The 23,840-nt window shown below is 44.8% G+C and overlaps 1 protein-coding gene across 8 annotated transcripts in view; it reads left to right on the plus strand.

Moving 5' to 3' along the window:
- Window positions 1-23,840, plus strand: part of TOM1L2 (target of myb1 like 2 membrane trafficking protein) — a 123,754-nt gene that overhangs the window by 30,986 nt on the left and 68,928 nt on the right. For all 8 annotated transcript variants that reach the window (XM_033963336.1, XM_033963329.1, XM_033963337.1 and 5 more), the window contains exon 2: window positions 15,411-15,495. In XM_033963336.1, the coding sequence (XP_033819227.1) occupies window positions 15,411-15,495 (85 nt within the window). The remainder of the gene's footprint in view (window positions 1-15,410; window positions 15,496-23,840) is intronic.

Consider the following 23,840-nt stretch of genomic DNA (forward strand, 5'->3'; position numbering starts at 1 on the left):
AATCTGGCAACGACGCTAATGAATGAATGTCGGAACCAGTTTGTTTACATAAAGGCAGTATCATATGGAATCCGTACATATCAAATTTAGAACTGTAGACTATCCCAATCAAAATTGATAGGATTTTAAAGTTATGGGACAAATAGGTCCCTTGGTCCTGAAAGGGCTACGGAATGGAGCAGGGAAAGTAGCAAAACTCATGGAAACAGGACGGGGAAATTGAATTCCTGTGCGGACGGGGATACATTTGTCTCTGTGTCATTCTCTAGTTCGTAGATGCCGACATACAGTTTCAACTGAGATAGCCACCCCCAAATCCTGCAACCACCGGTGACAAAGTCGTACTCCGGTAGCATTTCCTGTATAAATTTGTGATGATACCACAGGGGTATAGCCTGTTGAACATCTAAGCACAGACCCTCTTTAACCCTTTCAGGACCATAAGGATCGTAGGCCAATTTTTGTGGTTTTGACGACATTTTTATGGTAAAAAGGGCTTGCAGATGACAAAAAATTGATTTTTTTTTGTGAAATATCATTATTTTTTTTTTAAAAAAATCACACTTCTGGCTTATGGACAGTGTGGCAAGTGAATCTTCTCGTCAATCTGGCAACGACGCTAATGAATGAATGTCGGAACCAGTTTGTTTACATAAAGGCAGTATCATATGGAATCCGTACATATCAAATTTAGAACTGTAGACTATCCCAATCAAAATTTATAGGATTTTAAAGTTATGGGACAAATAGGTCCCTTGGTCCTGAAAGGGCTACGGAATGGAGCAGGGAAAGTAGCAAAACTCATGGAAACAGGACGGGGAAATTGAATTCCTGTGCGGACGGGGATACATTTGTCTCTGTGTCATTCTCTAGTTCGTAGATGCCGACATACAGTTTCAACTGAGATAGCCACCCCCAAATCCTGCAACCACCGGTGACAAAGTCGTACTCCGGTAGCATTTCCTGTATAAATTTGTGATGATACCACAGGGGTATAGCCTGTTGAACATCTAAGCACAGACCCTCTTTAACCCTTTCAGGACCATAAGGATCGTAGGCCAATTTTTGTGGTTTTGACGACATTTTTATGGTAAAAAGGGCTTGCAGATGCCAAAAAATTGATTTTTTTTTTGTGAAATATCATTATTTTTATTTAAAAAATCACACTTCTGGCTTATGGACAGTGTGGCAAGTGAATCTTCTCGTCAATCTGGCAACGACGCTAATGAATGAATGTCGGAACCAGTTTGTTTACATAAAGGCAGTATCATATGGAATCCGTACATATCAAATTTAGAACTGTAGACTATTACATTACATTACATTACATTAGGGATTTCTATTCCGCCACTATCCCAATCAAAATTGATAGGATTTTAAAGTTATGGGACAAATAGGTCCCTTGGTCCTGAAAGGGCTACGGAATGGAGCAGGGAAAGTAGCAAAACTCATGGAAACAGGACGGGGAAATTGAATTCCTGTGCGGACGGGGATACATTTGTCTCTGTGTCATTCTCTAGTTCGTAGATGCCGACATACAGTTTCAACTGAGATAGCCACCCCCAAATCCTGCAACCACCGGTGACAAAGTCGTACTCCGGTAGCATTTCCTGTATAAATTTGTGATGATACCACAGGGGTATAGCCTGTTGAACATCTAAGCACAGACCCTCTTTAACCCTTTCAGGACCATAAGGATCGTAGGCCAATTTTTGTGGTTTTGACGACATTTTTATGGTAAAAAGGGCTTGCAGATGCCAAAAAATTGATTTTTTTTGTGAAATATCATTATTTTTTTTTAAAAAAAATCACACTTCTGGCTTATGGACAGTGTGGCAAGTGAATCTTCTCGTCAATCTGGCAACGACGCTAATGAATGAATGTCGGAACCAGTTTGTTTACATAAAGGCAGTATCATATGGAATCCGTACATATCAAATTTAGAACTGTAGACTATCCCAATCAAAATTTATAGGATTTTAAAGTTATGGGACAAATAGGTCCCTTGGTCCTGAAAGGGCTACGGAATGGAGCAGGGAAAGTAGCAAAACTCATGGAAACAGGACGGGGAAATTGAATTCCTGTGCGGACGGGGATACATTTGTCTCTGTGTCATTCTCTAGTTCGTAGATGCCGACATACAGTTTCAACTGAGATAGCCACCCCCAAATCCTGCAACCACCGGTGACAAAGTCGTACTCCGGTAGCATTTCCTGTATAAATTTGTGATGATACCACAGGGGTATAGCCTGTTGAACATCTAAGCACAGACCCTCTTTAACCCTTTCAGGACCATAAGGATCGTAGGCCAATTTTTGTGGTTTTGACGACATTTTTATGGTAAAAAGGGCTTGCAGATGCCAAAAAATTGATTTTTTTTGTGAAATATCATTATTTTTTTTTTAAAAAAATCACACTTCTGGCTTATGGACAGTGTGGCAAGTGAATCTTCTCGTCAATCTGGCAACGACGCTAATGAATGAATGTCGGAACCAGTTTGTTTACATAAAGGCAGTATCATATGGAATCCGTACATATCAAATTTAGAACTGTAGACTATCCCAATCAAAATTTATAGGATTTTAAAGTTATGGGACAAATAGGTCCCTTGGTCCTGAAAGGGCTACGGAATGGAGCAGGGAAAGTAGCAAAACTCATGGAAACAGGACGGGGAAATTGAATTCCTGTGCGGACGGGGATACATTTGTCTCTGTGTCATTCTCTAGTTCGTAGATGCCGACATACAGTTTCAACTGAGATAGCCACCCCCAAATCCTGCAACCACCGGTGACAAAGTCGTACTCCGGTAGCATTTCCTGTATAAATTTGTGATGATACCACAGGGGTATAGCCTGTTGAACATCTAAGCACAGACCCTCTTTAACCCTTTCAGGACCATAAGGATCGTAGGCCAATTTTTGTGGTTTTGACGACATTTTTATGGTAAAAAGGGCTTGCAGATGCCAAAAAATTGATTTTTTTTTGTGAAATATCATTATTTTTATTTAAAAAATCACACTTCTGGCTTATGGACAGTGTGGCAAGTGAATCTTCTCGTCAATCTGGCAACGACGCTAATGAATGAATGTCGGAACCAGTTTGTTTACATAAAGGCAGTATCATATGGAATCCGTACATATCAAATTTAGAACTGTAGACTATTACATTACATTACATTACATTAGGGATTTCTATTCCGCCACTATCCCAATCAAAATTGATAGGATTTTAAAGTTATGGGACAAATAGGTCCCTTGGTCCTGAAAGGGCTACGGAATGGAGCAGGGAAAGTAGCAAAACTCATGGAAACAGGACGGGGAAATTGAATTCCTGTGCGGACGGGGATACATTTGTCTCTGTGTCATTCTCTAGTTCGTAGATGCCGACATACAGTTTCAACTGAGATAGCCACCCCCAAATCCTGCAACCACCGGTGACAAAGTCGTACTCCGGTAGCATTTCCTGTATAAATTTGTGATGATACCACAGGGGTATAGCCTGTTGAACATCTAAGCACAGACCCTCTTTAACCCTTTCAGGACCATAAGGATCGTAGGCCAATTTTTGTGGTTTTGACGACATTTTTATGGTAAAAAGGGCTTGCAGATGCCAAAAAATTGATTTTTTTTGTGAAATATCATTATTTTTTTTTAAAAAAAATCACACTTCTGGCTTATGGACAGTGTGGCAAGTGAATCTTCTCGTCAATCTGGCAACGACGCTAATGAATGAATGTCGGAACCAGTTTGTTTACATAAAGGCAGTATCATATGGAATCCGTACATATCAAATTTAGAACTGTAGACTATCCCAATCAAAATTGATAGGATTTTAAAGTTATGGGACAAATAGGTCCCTTGGTCCTGAAAGGGCTACGGAATGGAGCAGGGAAAGTAGCAAAACTCATGGAAACAGGACGGGGAAATTGAATTCCTGTGCGGACGGGGATACATTTGTCTCTGTGTCATTCTCTAGTTCGTAGATGCCGACATACAGTTTCAACTGAGATAGCCACCCCCAAATCCTGCAACCACCGGTGACAAAGTCGTACTCTGGTAGCATTTCCTGTATAAATTTGTGATGATACCACAGGGGTATAGCCTGTTGAACATCTAAGCACAGACCCTCTTTAACCCTTTCAGGACCATAAGGATCGTAGGCCAATTTTTGTGGTTTTGACTGACATTTTTATGGTAAAAAGGGCTTGCAGATGCCAAAAAATTGATTTTTTTTTGTGAAATATCATTATTTTTATTTAAAAAATCACACTTCTGGCTTATGGACAGTGTGGCAAGTGAATCTTCTCGTCCATCTGGCAACGACGCTAATGAATGAATGTCGGAACCAGTTTGTTTACATAAAGGCAGTATCCTATGGAATCCGTACATATCAAATTTAGAACTGTAGACTATCCCAATCAAAATTGATAGGATTTTAAAGTTATGGGACAAATAGGTCCCTTGGTCCTGAAAGGGCTAAGGTACAGGACGTGTGATTGGAGCCTCTGCCCTAGGCTTTGACAACGCCGCATCGATCGCACTGTGGATCGGTGGCTGAAGAGCACTGTTTGGGGCCCGATGCATGTGCTGGCCCTGCGGACCAGCAGGAAATGTCTGTGGACCGGCACCGGTCCACAGACCGGTGGTTGAAGAACACTGGTGTAGATCATGGACAAAATGGAAACCAGTCTTTTAATTTTAACATTTGAGGGTAAATCAGTAAGTAAAGGCAAAATACATTTAACGGCTTTAATAGAAGTAACATATCACTTTTCCATGTAGTCCCCTTGCAAGATGACGCATTTGTTGTATTGTTCAACTAGCTTCTGCATTCCTGCAGAGAAGAAGTTTATCGACTGCTCCCGAAGCCAGGTGAGCTCCGCTTCCTTTACTTCATCATGCTGTGTCTTTTGCTCTCTCGGTCGAAGTCGAGCACGCTGGTGGCCTTGATCACCTGCACCGGAAGTTTGTTCCAATGATCCACCACCCTTTCTGTGAAGAAGTACTTCCTGGTGTCACTACTAAATTTCCCTCCTCTAAGTTTAAGCGGGTGCCCCCTTGTGACCGAGGGTCCCTTGGGAACAAATATGTCGTCTTCCAGCTCTACACGACGACATATTCGTTCCCAAGGGTCCCTTGGTCACAAGGGGGCACCCGCTTAAACTTAGAGGAGGGAAATTTAGTAGTGACACCAGGAAGTACTTCTTCACAGAAAGGGTGGTGGATCATTGGAACAAACTTCCGGTGCAGGTGATCAAGGCCACCAGCGTGCTCGACTTTAAGAATAAATGGGACATCCACGTGGGATCCCTACGAAGGTCGAGCTAAGGAACTAAGTCATATGCACTCAGACTTAATGGGGTGGGTCAGTAGAGTGGGCAGACTTGGTGGGCTGTGGCCCTTTTCTGCCGTCATCTTTCTATGTTTCTAAGAATAAATGGGACATCACCCATGTCTCGTCACCGGTGACATTCTCTCCAGAATACTCAGATCTTCTTCATACCGTCTCAGGAACTGGGTCGCAACCTCCACACGCTTTTGCTTGTGCAGATCAGTCAGCTGTTTTGGGAACCCACTGTACTGACTTTGATATGTTTAGTCATTTTATGATTGTTTTGCTACTTTTATTAATAAAATTGTTTGAACAGATTAAAAGATTTCGGTGCCTGGGGTCGAGTTATATTATATTATTCTAAAACATGATATTTATCAGCGCATATTCGTAAACTTTTTTCCGTCGCCCCTCAAAGGTTTTATCCACATACACTGACACATCGAATCTGACTTTCGTAGGTATGTGTTCAATTCTGGAGACCACACTACCGAAAAGATGTGTTGAGAATTGAGTCGGTTCAGCGAATGGCTACCAGGATGGTTTTGGGGCTCAGGGAACTCACGTATGAAGAAAGGTTAAAAAAACTGAGGATGTACTCACTGGAGGAGCGAAGAGAGAGAGGGGACATGATTGAGACCTTTAAGTATATTACTGGGCGTATAGAGGTGAAAGATGATATCTTCAGTCTTACAGGGCCCTCAGTAACCAGAGGACACTCGCTGAAAATCAGGGGAGGGAAATTTCAGGGTGATGCGAGGAAGTACTTCTTCACTGAAAGGGTGGTAGATCATTGGAACGAGCTGCCTCAGAGGGTGATTGAGGCCAACAGCGTGTCAGATTTTAAGAGAAAATGGGATATTCATGTGGGATCTCTAGGGGAGTAAGAATCAGGGAGTGGGTCATTGGTATGGGCAGACTCGATGGGCTATAGCCCTTTTCTGCCGTCAATTTCTATGTTTCTATGTACTACAGACTTTTATCACTCGTTCACTCTTTGGTCTAATTTTCCCGTGGTGCTCCTTTTCTCATCCATAATCTCTGGTACAGGTCTCCTCAATCGCACGAGTAGCCATTGTTTACGGCACAGGTGTCAAAGTCGGTCCTCGAGGGCCACAATCCAGTCAGGTTTTCGGGATTTCCCCAATGAACATGCATGAGTTCTATTAGCATACGATGAAAGCATTGGGGAAATCCTGAAAGCCCGACAGGATTGCGGCCCTCGAGGACCGACTTTGGCACCCCTGGCAGGATTCCATTTTCCCCTCTCCTTGTGACCCTGGGCAAGTCACTTAATCCCCCCCATTGCCCCAGGTACATTAGATAGATTGTGAGCCCACCAGGACAGACAGGGAAAAATGCTCGAGTACCTGAATACATTCTTGTAAACTATTCGGAGCTCCCCTGGGAGAACGGTACAGAAAACTGAATAAATTAAATACGGTCCAAGTTCTCTTATTGTTTATTGTTTATTTAATTATTTGATTAAACGCCTTATCGATTCTACAAAGCGTTGTACAGAGTAAAAAAATTTTTTTTCCTTTAGACAAACAATATTACAATTAATATTGTAATTTCTAAAAAACTACGGGCGAACTATAATACATACAAAGTTATTGTGGACGAACGAACAAAAGACACACAAGGTAAAGAGGGAGGAAATACAATAGTTATAGTAAATGGAAGAAACATTAATGGAAAGTACAAAAGGGCAGGGAGATTAAAAAAAAAAAAAAAAGAGATTAAAATAAGACGTCAGTTAAAATTAAATTTGAAATAAAGTAAAACTTCAGTTAAAAGCATCTTTAAAAAGGAAGCATTTTAATTTGCTTTTGAATGATTTTAAATTATTTTCCATTTTTAAATACAACGGAAGAGAATTCCAAATTGTTGGGGCTGTTACCGAAAAAATAGTAGTACGGCGTGTGCCAATCATTTTTAATGAAGGGATATTAAGGTTAGATTGGGTTATGGATCTCAAAGATCTTGGTGGGTCATAAGGGATCAATAATCTATCAATAAAAGCTGGAGAATTAGTTTGCATGGTTTTAAATGTTAAAAGAGCTATTTTATAAGTTATCCTATGTGAAATTGGCAACCAGTGGGCGTCTTTTAGCAGAGGGGTAACATGATCGTACTTTGATGCTCTTGAAATTAACTTAATGGCCGTATTTTGAATTAACTGTAAACGTTTCAAATCCTTATGATATATTCCTTTTAAAAGTGAATTACAATAGTCTATTTTTGAGATTACAAGTGAATGAATCAGAACGTTAAGGGAACTGGTGTCGAGAAGAGGAGCCAGTGTTCGAATCATTCTTAGGCATAATGTGTTTTCATCTCTTCCCTTTCAAAATCAGCCTCACGTCTGCATTTTGCAACGTTTGCATCATTACACTAATAAAAGAGGATGGTAAATGAGTTTAAGCAAACTTGGGCTAAGTACAGAAGATCTGTCAATGCAGAGACGTGAAGGGAAGTCATAGATCAATAAGGATCAATGGGAATGCACCAGGCATGAAATTGCACAGGCTGGATGGGCCCTTGTGGGTCTTATTGGCCTCATTTTCTCTATTTCACCCTTTTGACTCCAAATACCTTGAGATTTCTAACCACATAACACTGCCAACAGGTGGAGAATTCCTATGTAACATGGGGGTATAACGAGGACGCATGGCCTGGTATCCCTTGAAAGGAGCAAGGTTTCACAGAAAGATGAAATCAAGAGCTAACGTTTAAGGCAGTTTGTTCTCTCCTGGCAGGGTGTTAGCCCACCTGAAACCAAAGCATGAAGGAAAGTCATCGTGAGGTCCTTTTACTAACATAACATAAGGTCATACTTCTTAACTGCGTAGCCATGAGTTCTACGCGGTTTACAAAACAATTTAAGGATGACAAAAAATAAATTATTTGACTAAGGGCTCCATTGAGCTGGCGTTAGTTTTTCTGCGTAGCGCGGGATTTAGCGCGTGCTAAAAACACTACTGCAGCTTAGTAAAAGGAGCCCTAAGTCTTTTGAAAAGAGATAGGTTTTTCAGTTGAGTTCTGAAATATTTATAAGAACAAGCTCCAAGCAGTAACAATTGAAATTCTCTGTCGTGTGAAGCTGCTTGGAATGCTAAAATATGGTCCAGAAATTTCTTACTTTTACAGCCCTGTACTGACGGAAAGGTGACTAGGGCGTGAGACTTTCTACTATTTTTATACGATGCTAGAGAGAATCTATTAACCATATAAAACGGAGCCTTATAGCCAAAGCAACCCAACTCCGTTGGCAGCCAATGCAATTCACAATCAAATGGAGACAGGGTTTGAATATAAGAACTGACATCACCGGATCAGACTTATGGTCCATCAAGTCTGGCGATCCGCACACGCGGAGGCCCTGCCAGGTGTGCACCTGACGTAAAGTCACCCATATCTCTCTATGCCTCTCGTAAGGAGATGTGCATCTAGTTTGCTTTTGAATCCTAGAACGGTGGATTCCGCCATAACCTCCTCTGGAAGAGCATTCCAGGTGTCCACCACTCGTTGCGTGAAGCAGAACTGCCTGATATTTGTCCTGGACTTGTCCCCCCTTAGCTTCAGTCCGTGTCCTCTTGTCACAATGGGCATTATAAATAATTTTTCTTCCTGCTCAGGTAATTGAGGCCAGCAGCGTGCCAGATTTTAAGAAAAGATGGGATTGGCATGTGGGATCTCTTCATGGAGGTAGTTAGGGGGTGGGCCATTAGGGTGGGCAGACTGGATGGGCCGTGGCCCTTTTCTGCCGTCATGTTCTATGTTTCTATGTCTAGCAATGCCTAAGATCGAGATCCATGCCAAACATGAGCCTAGCACACCTTAGTAAAAGAGGGGGCTAATTTTTTTAAATGGGTGAAATCAACATGGCAATTGATCGCTCCAGTTTTCAGCCAATCAAAATAAAAACATTAATTTAAGAGTTTAGCACATAAAATCTTAGGACATCTAGTGACATAAGAACATAAGAATTGCCAAAGCGGGACACAGTGAAGGTCCACCAAGATCAGTATTTTGTCGATTCCTTTCAGTATTTTGAAGGCCTCAATCATATCCCCTCGCAGTCTCCTTTTCTCAAGGGAGAACAATCCCAGTCTCTTAAGTCGTTCCTCATATTCCAAGTTCTCCATACCTTTTACTAGCTTCGTTGCTCGTCTCTTCACCCTCTCCAGCAGTTTTCTATCCTTCCTTAGGTTGGGAGACCAATGTTGGACACAGTATTCCAAGTGTGGTCTGACCATTGCTCTATATAGCAGGATGCTGAGGCTGTATCTTTAACCACTATACCACACTCTCCTCGTTCAGTTAAAGCTTTTTCTTGCACTGCCATTAATAGTAGAAGTACAAGTACTGGCACAGGATGTGCACATTCAAGACGTGCGGGTGGCACCTACCAATGCTGTCTGATCATGGAAATTCTGCCCGAGAGCTTTCTCATTTTAGATCTGCTTCTCGGGAAGACAGCAGATGTTAAATTTCAAAGGATTAGTTTTCAGACCAACAGACTGAAACCTTTTTAAATTTCATTAGATTTGCCAAATTTTGCTGTATGTTTAAGATATTCCTTACATCTCGGTGGAGTAAGGAAAAACTGATTCCAATCTGCCACCAGCTCTTTCAGCTGAGACAGCCACAAGGAGGCAATTTTTCTTGCTGTCAGGTGTAAGGCAACAGCAGAATAGCCCGTCGATGGTTGGAATAAGCCCAGACCTTAAAGCCAGTTTTCAAGAGCAGCTCCTCAAGCATTTTTTTTTCTTTTTGACAATTAGATTCAGCAAGATCTTGGGTAATAACAGTGCCAGCCGACTCATTCTGGTAACATCACAACATGCTTTCCTAGTGAACCTCTTCAGAATGCCCCCAAAGGCTAGAATAGAAGTTTAGGGCTATTGTAGACCTTCTGACAGGCAGTACTATAATTGCCTTGATCAACCATACCACTGGTGGGTTAGCAGGAAGCCAGGGACTGAAGGCTAGATGCACAAAACACACTTCTCGAGACCGTGTGAGTCGCTGTTGACTGGGATTTTTTTGGCCGATTCTGGAACAGCGATCGCTATTCCAACAGGTTTGCACGCAAACGATTTGCACAGAGGTTCGCCGTAATCCCGTCAGATCAGTCGCTGTGAGAGCGACTTTGACACATGGGCAGAATTGGTTTGGGGAAGCCCCAAAGCAGCCTGCTGCCCCTCAGCTCTTGGGGCTTTTTTCTTTCTTTCTTTTTTTTTTTACGGCACTGATGTTGTGCATGTGTTACACACGCCCAATATCTGCCCCATAAAAAAATGCCCATAGGAAAAAAAATGCAAAAAAGCAAGCAGACCTGTTGGGTGTTCCGGGTCGGTAATATCGATCTGATTCTGGCATGCAAAGTCAGGGCATCGATCGGATGCCTGGTTTTAATATTAATTGCCTCGTTTGCATACCAGAATCGGAGAATGTTTGCCCGCATGGAAAACCCCGCAGTTCTGTGCATCGGGTTGGCAAATTTGATCAGCCGCTAAACCGGGGACTTTAGTGCATCTGGCCCCAAGTGCCTTCAGCTGCCTGAGAAGACGCCTTGTTCAGAGTAAAGCATGTTTTTATGAAAGTAATTTAGGAAGAGCTGGACGCAAAGATAAAGACAAGGGGTTCCATATTCAGAAAATGCATATGGGGCAAAATGACTTCAATTCTTGGTGCTCCCTTTCCATTATCATATGGGACCATTTTATTTGGAACTTCAATTATGCCCGAGAGTCCACTTGATACTCACAAAGATAAGCTTCTCTTGGTAATGTCTGGAGTTGGGTTGCAGCTAATCAGAAGGAACTGGAAAAATTGGGATCGTCTAAACTTCGCATTCTGGTGGGAGTCACTGTGTTTGTATTATCGTCATAAACGAATGTTAGCGGAGCAAAATGGTCAGTTCCGGGCATTTAATAAGAACATAAGCGTTGCCTCTGCCGGGTCAGACCAGGGGTCCATCGTGCCCGGCAGTCCGCTCCCGCGCCGGCCCCCCAGGTCCATGACCTGAAAGTGTTCCCTACCTAACCTAAAATATCCATACCCTATTCGCTCAATGTCCTGTAAGGTAAACCTCTATCTGTATCCTGTTATCCCCTTTGCTTCCAGGAAATCATCCAGTCCCTTTTTGAACCCCAGAATTGTACTCTGTCCTATCACCTCTCCGGGAAGCGCGTTCCAGGTGTCCACCACCCTCTGAGTGAAGAAGAACCTCCTTGCATTCATTATGAATCTGTCTCCTCTCAGTTTTTCTGAATGACCTCTTGTTTTAGTTGTCCCTGCTAGTCTAAAGAATCTGCCCCTCTCCACCTTCTCTATGCCTTTCATGATTTTATAAGTTTCTATCATGTCCCCTCTCAGTCTCCGCTTCTCCAGGGTAATGACATCTGGAGCCCATTGGATATGTTTGTTAAAGACCGTGGCGGTATATGATGGTTTCTTTTCTTTTATTCAGCTTATTTATTGCATTATTCATATTCTTTATACTCATCCAGGAGGGGTTGGGTGGGAGGAAGTTTGGGTTGTTTTACAAATTTGATGTAGTATGAAAGTGCGGTTTGTTTTTTATTATGATATTTTCTTGCACTTTGTATAAGTTATTATATAAAATCAATAAAAATTATTTAAAACAAGAAATGCTGAGCTCCTAAGTTAGGCTCCTTATTTTGTGCCCTATTTTCAGCCTAACTTAGGAGCCTAACTTTTCAACTGCAAATCCATCCTTCAAAGTTGTGGAAAATGGGTACAAAGCTTTGTTACCCCTGTTTTGTTGGCAAAGCTGTCTGGAGGGGGAGATGGAAAGTGTTGGTGGGGTGGTGGGACTGTGGAGCGGCCCCGGGGTTTTGGACTTCTGTATTTCGCATTTTAGCTTCTGTTTTCGATAAGGCTCTAGTATGTCTGCATCATTATCCACCTGCTCTCCCAGATATACAATTGGGCACCGGTCTTTGACCTAAGGGCCGCCGCGTGAGTGGACTGCTGGGCATGATGGACCACTGGTCTGACCCAGTGGCGGCAAATCTTATGTTCTTATGGTGCTGTTGAATAAACTGGATGATTGGCATTCTTTGTATAAGCCAGGGGTAGGCAATTTGGGTCCTCGAGAGCCGGAGCCAGGCCAAGTTTTCAGGATATCCACAATAAATATGCATGGGATAGATTTGCATCTCAAGGAGGCAGTGCATGCAAATCCATCTCATACATATTCATGGTGGATATCCTGAAAACCTGACCTGGCTCCGGCTCTCGAGGACTGGAATTGCCTCCCCCTGAGCTAGGGTGTTCCCTGATTAGGGTTATGGTCTAGGGCAGGGGTAGCCAATTCCAGTCCTCGAGAGCCAGAGCCAGGTCAGGTTTTCAGGATCTCCACAATGAATATGCATGAGAGAGATTTGCATCTCAAGGAGGCAGTGCATGCAAATCCGTCTCATACATATTCATTGTGGAGATCCTGAAAACCTGACCTGGCTCCGGCTCTCGAGGACTGGAATTGCCTACCCCTGAGCTAGGGTGTTCCCTGATTAGGGTTATGGTCTAGGGCAGGGGTAGCCAATTCCAGTCCTCGAGAGCCAGAGCCAGGTCAGGTTTTCAGGATCTCCACAATGAATATGCATGAGAGAGATTTGCATCTCAAGGAGGCAGTGCATGCAAATCCATCTCATACATATTCATTGTGGAGATCCTGAAAACCTGACCTGGCTCCGGCTCTCGAGGACCGGAATTGCCTACCCCTGGTATAGGCTGACGGCCTTTAAGCATTATAGGATGGGGAGCTTTCTTGTTATGAGGCTTGGAAGAAAACTGTACAGTGCTTGTGCTGTTCGGTATTGTAATGTAATTTATTTCTTATATACCGCTACATCCGTTAGGTTCTAAGCGGTTTGAAGAAAATATACATTAAGTTTATAAATGAGAAGTAAGAAGGTACTTAAAAAATTCCCTTACTGTCCCGAAGGCTCACAATCTAACTAAAGTACCTGGAAATTAATAAAGAAGAGAAAATAAAGATGGTTGAAAAAAGAAAAATTCTATGTGAATTTATAGGATGGAAATTAAACTGACAGTGAAGAACTGTATGAAAAATACATATGGAATGCAGTTAGAGAGGGTAGGTTACAATCTATTTATGGTATTTGTTTAATTGGAAGGTGTTAAGGTGGGTCATTTGGGGGAAGGTTATCTGAAGGTCAAAGAGGAGGGGTTAAGATATTTGGATGAATTTTTTGAAAAGCAGGGTTTTGATTTCTTTTCTGAATGTTTTGAAGTTGTCTGATATTGTCATAAGATTGGAGATGGAATGGTTGATTTTTGCTGCTTGTGTTGCCAGAAGGTTGTCAAACATTTTCTTGCGTTGTGTGCCTTTGAGTGGGGGGAAGGCGAAAGGGTTCGAGGTTCTTCTGTGTCTTGAGGTGGAGATTTGGTTTAAGCGGTTGTTTAGATAGGAGGGGGAAGAGCCGTGTAATGCTTTGAATATCAGGCAGTAGAATTTGAATTGGATTCGTGCTTGTATGGGTAGCCAGTGAGAGTCTAAGAAGGCAGTTGTTATGTGATCATATTTTTTGAGTGAGTAGATCAATCTGAGGGCGGTGTTTTGTATGGTCTGGAGTTGTTTTATCATAGTGGCTGGACAAGGAAGATATAGGGAGTTGCAATAATCCAGCAGACCTAAGACTAGGGATTGGACGATTAGTCTAAATTGGGCTTGGTCAAAGAATTTTCTGATTTTACGGAGATTTCTCATGGTTAGAAAAGCTTTCTGGGTTGTTTTGTTGATCTGGGGCTGCATTGTGCAACATCTGTCTATCGTAACTCCTAGGAGTTTTAGTTCGGGTTGTATTGGGTATTTGGTATTTTTGATTTTCAGTTCAGTGATGGTAGGAGTTTGGGCTTTTTCGAACAAAAGGAATTTTGTTTTTTCAGAATTTAGTTTTAGTTTGTGGTCCATCATCCATTTTTCTACTGTGTCTAAGGTTGTTTCTAGCTTTGTTGTGGTGGTGGTCTCTGATGGGTCAAAGGGGAGGATTATGGTGATGTCATCAGCATAGCTGAAAGATGTGACATCTAGGGTTATCTAAAGTGGCTCCTAGGGAGGAGATTGTGGGGGGGAGATTTGCTGCTGTTGGCTGTATTTTGGACATCCTGTTTATGATGCCTTCTAGTGATATTGTTCCTGTTATTACTGTGATTGTGGATGTTCTGTTCTGTATGAGATAATGTGAATTGGCAAAATAAAAGCTAGAAGTGGAAAAAAAAAAGTTATGCTCATGAACTTAGGCCTATTTATGTCTGTCTTGATTGTTTAGGCTGTAAGCTCGCTCAAGCAGGGACCATCTCCTTTGTGACTCTGTACAGCGCTGGGTACGTCTGGTAGAGCTCGTAATAATAGTCGTATTTGGCTAAGCTCCTAACTTCTTTTCCACACCCTAAAAACGCCTCTGTTGCCACCCGCTTTCTATACTCCTAAATTTAAGAGTTTAGTGCACTTAATCCCCCCCCATTGCCCCAAGTACATTAGGCAGAGTGTGAGCTCATTGGGATAGACAGGGAAAACTGCTTGAGTGCCTGAATAAATTCATATAAACCAAAGTCCCTCCTTGAGGGCGCAATCCAGTCGGGCTTTCAGGATTTCCCCAATGAATATGCATGAGATCTATGTGCATGCACTGCTTTCGATGCATATTCATTGGGGAAATCCTGAAAACCCGACTGGATTCTGGCCCTCGAGGACCGGAGTTGTCCACCCCTGATCTAGACCTAGGGGTCACAAAGTCCCTCCTTGAGGGCGCAATCCAGTCGGGTTTTCAGGATTTCCCCAATGAATATGCATGAGATCTATGTGCATGCACTGCTTTCAGTGCATATTTATTGGGGAAATCCTGAAAACCCGACTGGATTGCGGCCCTCGAGGAGGGACTTTGAGTTCCCTGATATAAACCGTTCTGAGCTCCCCTGGGAGAGCGGTATAGAAAATTGAATCAATCGATCAATCTAGGAGTCGGTTTTGTGGCAGGAGGTGTTTTTCTTTTTCTAATTTGCTTCATCTTTGATTGCAGAGAAGGCGACAGATGGCTCCCTCCAGAACGAGGACTGGACACTTAACATGGAGATCTGTGACATCATCAATGAAACAGAAGAAGGGTACGTGCCAGGCGTCGCGAGTCCCGATTCGCCGTGCATCGCTGATTTCTGTTCCACAGGCATCCACATATGTGTGAAACATGCAAGGGTTCTTCAACAAGGTTCCGCACTTTCATCTCGTCGCGGGAAATGGTTGGGGGCGGGGGACGTGGTAAGAGGGCATGTCGTAGAAGAATGTCACGTGATTTGTCAGTCAGGCAAAACAGGGGGGGATTATGGGGAAAAGTGACGTCATTTGCTTTTGAGATATTTAATTAAAAAAAAAAAGAGAGCGGAAACTTTTTGAAGATCCCTCGTATATATCTGTGTATGTGGGGAGTGGAGAACATATACCCCCTGTTTTACTAAGGTGCGCTAAGCGTTTTAGTGCACGTTTAGCGTGCACTAAATCTAAGTGCTCGCTAACTGCTAACACGTCCATAGACTAACATGCACGCGTTAGCGTTTAGCGCGCACTAAAAAGCATAGCACACCTTAGTAAAAGGAGCCCATAAACACAGTTTGAAGTTTAGACGGGTATGGAAGTTAGCATGCCTTCTGGAGCCTTTATAGACGTGGAACGGTAGAGTGTATTTGTTAATAATGGGACCAGGGTTTGGGGTCTCTTGAGAAAAGGAGCCTAGGTTTGAGAGACTGTCTTTATTGAATGGATTTTGTCTTTCTTTTTAGAAAATGGAGTTCTTTTTTTCGATTGAAACTTTTTTATTAATGACTAGTCTTTAAGCCCGTTACATTAACGGGTGCTAGAACAGATGTGCGTTTCTGTCTTTCTTTCTTTCTTTCTCTCTCTCTCTTTCCTCGGCTGTCCACCATCATCCCTTTTCTGCTCCCACTGTCCAGCAGTAGCCCTTCTCCCTTCCTTTTACCTCCCCCGTGTCCAGCAGCACCCCTTCCCTGCTCCCCCTGTCCAGCAGTAACCCTTCGCCCTTCGTTTAACTTGGCCTCCTGCCTGCCTGTATTTCTCTGTTGCGCCATGCCTGCCTGCCTCTCCATGGCCCCCTTCTGTTTCCCCTCTCCCGGAGCAAAACATGATTGCTGTCTGTCCCCCCAGCACACCCCTCCTCCCAAAGCAAAGCAGCCCCCTTTCCCTCTCCCCCTCCACTTCTTACCAGCATGGGATACCTCGCTGCACCTGCACGACACCCCCTGCTGTTGTAGAAAGAAACCGCCGCTCAATCCGCGCCCCCCAGCCGCTGCACACTCCGCAAATAGAATTCGGCACGGAGTCACAAATCACAACAGGGATCATGGAGTTGTAAGTGCACATGGTGGGTAAGGGTTTTATTATAGAGGATGATTGAAAGCATAGAAAACAGAAATTGGTCAATTGAACACTAGAAAATCGAACAAGAAACTGAGGATGGACAGACCAAGGAAGAAAAATAAAAAAAAATGCTATTGGTTGGCAGCCAACCCACATCCCAACTGCATTTCGTTTATATTTTTAAATGCTTTCTTATATTTTTATTGTAAGCTGCCTAGATCTGATGAAGTGTGGCAGTATATCGAGGTCTTTAATAAACATAAACATCAAACGAAGGACTGATTCTCAGATTTTATTTCTTTAATTTCTTTTCTATCCCGTTGTCCCCAAAGAGCTCAGAATGAGTTACGGGTTGAACATAAGTAAAAGACCTATTGTTTAGATTGAAAAAACATAACCGCATAGCTGAGTTTTATTAGTTGTACTGGCTGAAAATTGATTTAAGCTCCTTCTGCTGACCTATTTAAGTGCACAGGGTCGTGCCCCCAATTACCTGGTGTAACTCCTTATATCTCGTTACTGAAGTTGTGCTCCTCGATGCAATGTGACTTGGCAATGCCGACAAGAAGAGAGTAGAGGTCTGAATGGGGATCGCGGGAATCCCCCTCTGGCCCACGGGACTTCCACGGGGTCTCCTCTCTAGCCAACGGACTCCCGCGGGGATGGAAGGCTTTGGAAGCAGGGTTCGTCCATATAATATAATGGACACATCAGCCTTAGTAAAAGAGGGGGTTTATAAGTTAATTACCTGAACAGAAAACAAAAAAGGTTTCCACCAAAGAGATTCCACAAGGAAAACAGCAAAAGAAACTGGAATTGATGATCCTGTCAGAAGTAATTTTTATGGAGACGGGCGGGGATGGAGGTAATTCCTTGCGGGGATGGGTGGGGAAGGAGAGGATCCTGGCGGGGACGGGTGGGGACGGAGAGGATTCTGGCGGGGACAGGTGGGGATGGAGAGGATCCTGACGGGGACGGGTGGGGATGGAGAGGATCCTGACGGGGACGGGCGGGGATGGAGAGGATCCTGACGGGGACAGATGGGGATGGAGAGGATCCTGACGGGGACAGGTGGGGATGGAGAGGATCCTGACGGGGACAGGTGGGGATGGAGAGGATCCTGACGGGGACGGGCGGGGATGGAGAGGATCCTGACGGGGACAGGTGGGGATGGAGAGGATCCTGACGGGGACAGGTGGGGATGGAGAGGATCCTGACGGGGACGGGTGGGGATGGAGAGGATCCTGACGGGGACGGGCGGGGATGGAGAGGATCCTGACGGGGACGGGTGGGGATGGAGAGGATCCTGACGGGGACGGGCGGGGATGGAGAGGATCCTGACGGGGACGGGTGGGGATGGAGAGGATCCTGACAGGGACGGGCGGGGATGGAGAGGATCCTGACGGGGACGGGCGGGGATGGAGAGGATCCTGACGGGGACGGGAAGGGATGGAGAGGATCCTGACGGGGACGGGCGGGGATGGAGAGGATCCTGACGGGGACAGATGGGGATGGAGAGGATCCTGACGGGGACAGATGGGGATGGAGAGGATCCTGACGGGGACAGGTGGGGATGGAGAGGATCCTGACGGGGACGGGCGGGGATGGAGAGGATCCTGACGGGGACAGGTGGGGATGGAGAGGATCCTGACGGGGACAGGTGGGGATGGAGAGGATCCTGACGGGGACAGGTGGGGATGGAGAGGATCCTGACGGGGACAGGTGGGGATGGAGAGGATCCTGACGGGGACGGGCGGGGATGGAGAGGATCCTGACAGGGACGGGCGGGGATGGAGAGGATCCTGACGGGGACGGGCGGGGATGGAGAGGATCCTGACGGGGACAGGTGGGGATGGAGAGGATCCTGACGGGGACAGGTGGGGATGGAGAGGATCCTGACGGGGACAGGTGGGGATGGAGAGGATCCTGACGGGGACGGGCGGGGATGGAGAGGATCCTGACGGGGACGGGTGGGATGGAGAGGATCCTGACGGGGACGGGAAGGGATGGAGAGGATCCTGACGGGGACAGGTGGGAATGGAGAGGATCCTGACGGGGACGGGCGGGGATGGAGAGGATCCTGACGGGGACAGGTGGGGATGGAGAGGATCCTGACGGGGACAGGTGGGGATGGAGAGGATCCTGACGGGGACAGGTGGGGATGGAGAGGATCCTGACGGGGACGGGCGGGGATGGAGAGGATCCTGACGGGGACGGGCGGGGATGGAGAGGATCCTGACGGGGACGGGCGGGGATGGAGAGGATCCTGACGGGGACAGGTGGGGATGGAGAGGATCCTGACGGGGACAGGTGGGGATGGAGAGGATCCTGACGGGGATGGGTGGGGACGGAGAGGATCCTGGCGGGGATGGGTGGAATTTCTGTCCCCGCGCAACTCTCTAGAAGAGAGGTCAGATTGCAGACAGTTAGAGCGGGGGTTTTCTCCTGTGCAGCATTGGAAGAGTGGAAAAACTTCCATCTTATATTAAGCAACAGGGAAGGGTGGGTGAATTTTTAAAATAGTTGAAACATTACCTGTTTTGCCTTATGAAGTATGCAAGTTGAGTTTGTATTACTTTTAGAATTATGCTGTAACTAGCTCAGGGGTGGGCAATTCCGGTCCTCGAGAGCCGGAGCCAGGTCAGGTTTTCAGGCTATCCACAATGAATATGTATGAGAGCTATTAGCATACAATGAAAGCAGTGCATGCAAATAGATCTCATGCATATTCATTGGGGAAATCCTGAAAACCTGACTGGATTCTGGCCCTCGAGGACCTGAGTTGCCCACCCCTGCGTCAGCTAACCTAGGGATAGGCAATTCCGGTCCTCGAGAGCCCTAGACAGGTCAGGTTTTCAGGATCTTCACAATGAATATGTATGAGATGGATTTGCATGCCCTGCCTCCTTGAGATGCAAATCTCTCTCATGCATATTTCTTGTGGATATCCGGAAAACCAGACCTGCCTGTGGCTCTCGAGGACCGGAATTGCCCACCCCTGATGCGTGGAATGAAAAAGATGAGCAATGGTGTAGTTTCATTGACTTTATGGATTTGGTATATGTAATGTGAAATGTTATGTTTTAGGACAGGGGTGTCAAAGTCCCTCCTCGAGGGCCGCAATCCAGTCGGCTTTTCAGAATTTCCCCAATGAATATGCATGAGATCTATTAGCATGCATATTCATTGGGGAAATCCTGAAAACCCGACTGGATTGTGGCCCTCAAGGACCGACTTTGACATCCCTGTTTTAGGATGGCCTTTTGTATTGTCTGTAATTTTATTGTGAGTATCACAATGTGCTCCACTTTGATAAAGGCAGATTATAAACAAACAGCTTCTGATTTGCCATAATTACAGTACAGTTTATGCTAGAAATTTTTAATCCTAACTTTTTTTATACTAGGGGGTCTATTACCATATACCATATATATGCCACTGCAAAAGATTCCTTGACAGAAAGAACACTCTCCTTCCAAGCTGGCATCTGGAACAACACCCTTGGCAACCTCCCCTGGAGAGATGGTTATAAACTTTCCCTTCCAATCTCTATTAAAGGCATCCCTCTTAAGTTGATAAACAGAATTAGGATTCTAGGGGTTATTTTTGACGATAAATTAACTTTTCATGATCATATTAGCTACGTTGTTAAATCAACTTTTTACAGACTCCGTCAGATTCGCCCGGTGTCTAAATTTTTATGTCCAAAGTCTGGATAGGCTGGGGCTCTTCTCTCTGGAAAAGAGAAGGCTCAGGGGAGATATGATAGAGACCTTCAAGATCATGAGGGGCATAGAGAGGGTGGATAGGGACAGATTCTTCAGGCTGAAGGGGTCAACAGGCACGAGGGGGCATTCGGAGAAACTGAAGGGAGATAGGTTCAGAACAAATGCAAGGAAGTTTTTTTTCACCCAAAGGGTCGTGGACACCTGGAATGCGCTACCGGAGGAAGTGATCAGGCAGAGTACGGTACAAGGGTTCAAACAGGGATTGGATGGATTCCTGAGGGATAGGGGGATCGTGGGATACTGAGAGAGGTTCTGGGATGTAACACAGGTATAGAAAGCTAACCAGGTAATAAGTATAGAAATCCAACCAGGTCGTGCATGTGCAAGACCGGAGAGTTAGGACTTCGATGGGAAGATAGGACTCAATGGGAAACCAAGGTGGCAAGGGGGCCCCTTCTGGTGACTCAGACAGGCCGTGACCTGTTCGGGCCGCCGCGGGAGCGGACTGCTGGGCGGGATGGACCTATGGTCTGACCCGGCGGAGGCACTGCTTATGTTCTTATGTTCTTAAGTCTTTGAACATACTAATTCATTCCCTGGTCATCTCAAAAATCGATTACTGCAATACCCTATTTAAAGGATTAGCACTAAATGAAATTAGGCGTTTACAGATTGTCCAGAATGCTTCTATTAAACTTATCATGAAAGCTAAAAAATTTGATCATGTGACCTGCCGCTTAAAAAGGCCCACTGGCTTCCAGTCGCTCATCGTATAATGTACAAATTAAGTCTGCTTACCTTTAAATCTCTGTCATTTAAAACCCCAGCTTTTATCTATAAATTTGTGATTCCTCTTACCACATCCAGATTACTGCGGTCGAATGACCAACACTTATTGGTCATTCCCTCTCTCAAAATTATCAATGCACGGCGGCAATCCATTTTTTCCGTTACAGCTCCACAAACTTGGAATTCTCTTCCAATTTACTTAAGAGAGGAAAAAAACTTGGAAAGATTTAAGAGCAAACTTAAGGGTTTTCTTTTTAAAGATGCATTCGATGAATAAATGAATTGCTTTGCTTTTTCTTTCCCTTTCCTATCGTATTCAACCTTAATTGTTTTCTTTATAACCAGATTGTATTTCTTTCCTCTCCTCTCCTCATGTTTCAATATGTTTGTATAAGTTGGTTTTTTTATCATGTTTGTATAAATTAATTTTATCATGTTTCAATATGTTTGTATACCGTATTTTCACGCATATAACGCGCATACGTGTACAACGCGCATACGCGTATAGCGCATGGGAACAAAGCATTGCTGTAAAAAAAAAAAAATCTATATAGCACGCACACGCGTATACCGCGCATGCTGCTATAACCTCCTCCCGCCTCCCCCGCTTACTCCCTCTTCTGGCCTGCGAACCGGCATCCTCCCCCTTGCTCGCGTCACCCCCCCCTCCCCCGCGATCCTACATCCCCACCAGCACCGCAAAGACATCGCTTACCCGATTGGGCACCGGCACCAGCACCAATGCACAGGACGTGCCAGTGCCAGTGCCCGAAGATCCTCTCTCGCCTGGGCTGGGCTGGGCGGTGCAAGGGAGATCCTCCCTCTTCCCTGTGCTGGGCTGGTCTGGGCTTTGAGCATTTGCGCATGCTCAAAGCCTTCTGGTCTCGCTCTCTCCGAGATTCTAAATGTGAGAATCTCGGAGAGAGTGAGACCAGAAGGCTTTGAGCATGCGCAAGTGCTCAAAGCCCAGCCCAGCCCAGCCCAGGCGAGGGAGGATCTTCAGGCACTGGCACTGGCACTGGTACTGGCACGTCCTGTGCATTGGTGCTGGTGCCCAATCGGTTAAGCGATGTCTTTGCGGTGCGGGGGGGGGATGTAGGATCGCGGGGGATAGGGGGTGATGCGAGCGGGGGGGAGGATGGCGGTTCGCAGGGGGGATGCCAGATCGCAATGAGAAAAAAAAAATTGTATAATGCGCTCACACATATAACGCGCATGGTTATACTCGGTTTGTAAAATCGTGTATAACGCGCGCGTTATATGCGTGAAAATACGGTAAGTTGGTTTTTATCATGTTTAGTATTTTTAGTTTTTTGTTAGCTGTGTCTGTTATCCCCAACTCTGTAATTTTAATTATTTGTACATCGCCTAGAATTTGGAATAGGCGATTAATCAAATTTGATAATAAACTTGAAACTTGAACTCCCCCACTTACCAAGCTCTCAGAGGAGCACTGAAAACCCACTTATTTGACAAGTTCATCTGATCCTCCAAGCCCCTGATCCTTTCTAAAAGCCCCTCTCTTCCCGCTTCACTCCCCCTCTCCCTTCTAATTCCTGTCCCTCCCCTCTTCCCTCTATCTCCCAACTTGTATTGACAACTGTCTCTCTTTGTAACTATCAACTTCTGTACACTGTCTTGAACCAAAAAGGTCCGTTATCTACTTTGTACTTCTCCTCTACTGTAGACCGTCTAGAACTGAAAAGGTATGACGGGATATAAATAAAGCTTTATTATTATATACAGTAAAACCTTGGTTTGTGAGCATAATTCATTCCAAAGCACTCGTATATCAAAGCGAATTTCCCCATAGGAAATAATGGAAACTCAGACGATTCGTTCCACAACCCAAAAACTTTAATACAAAATACTATATGTACTCTTATTGCAAGACCTTGTTCATTTAGAACAGTCACTACACTCCTGCAGTGTCGGAGAGAGAAGAACCATCGGCTCAGTTGTGATGATGTGACGCGTGTATACTGTATGTACTCGTATCGCAAGACATTGCTTGTATATCAAGTTAAAATTTAATAAAATGTTTTGCTTGTCTTGCGAAACACTTCCAAACCAAGTTATTTGCAATCCAAGGTTTTACTGTATGCTCAAATATAAACTGGGATGTTGGGGTCAGAAAATTGGCCCAAAAATGGGGGTCCCGGTTTATATTTGGGCCTGCGCCCACCCGCCCCCTACCAGGCTAATTGCAGACCTCCGCTGGAACGACAGGCTCTGTACCCTGTCCCCCCTCCCTGCCCTGTCTGTGGTACCTCCTCTGCACTGGAATCCCTGGTGGTCCAGAGGTGTAGCGGGCAGGAGCAAGCTTTTCACATTCCTGCCCCGCTGCTAACCAAAGGTCGGTCGCTGCCGAGTTCCTTCTTCAGCCGCTGACCGGTCTGAGCAGGACCGCACTTTGGTGCTGTTGCTCAGCGCAGAGCGGCTTCTTGAATGGCTCCCACAGGGCACTTGAATATTAAGCTGCCCGACTTATATTCGAATCAACCATATTTTTTTTTTTCCCCCTCCTTTTGGGGGGGAAATTGGGGTCTCGACTTATATCGGAT

Source organism: Geotrypetes seraphini, chromosome 11 (genome assembly GCF_902459505.1).
Source record: "Geotrypetes seraphini chromosome 11, aGeoSer1.1, whole genome shotgun sequence".
Classification (NCBI taxonomy): Eukaryota; Metazoa; Chordata; class Amphibia; order Gymnophiona; family Dermophiidae; genus Geotrypetes; species Geotrypetes seraphini.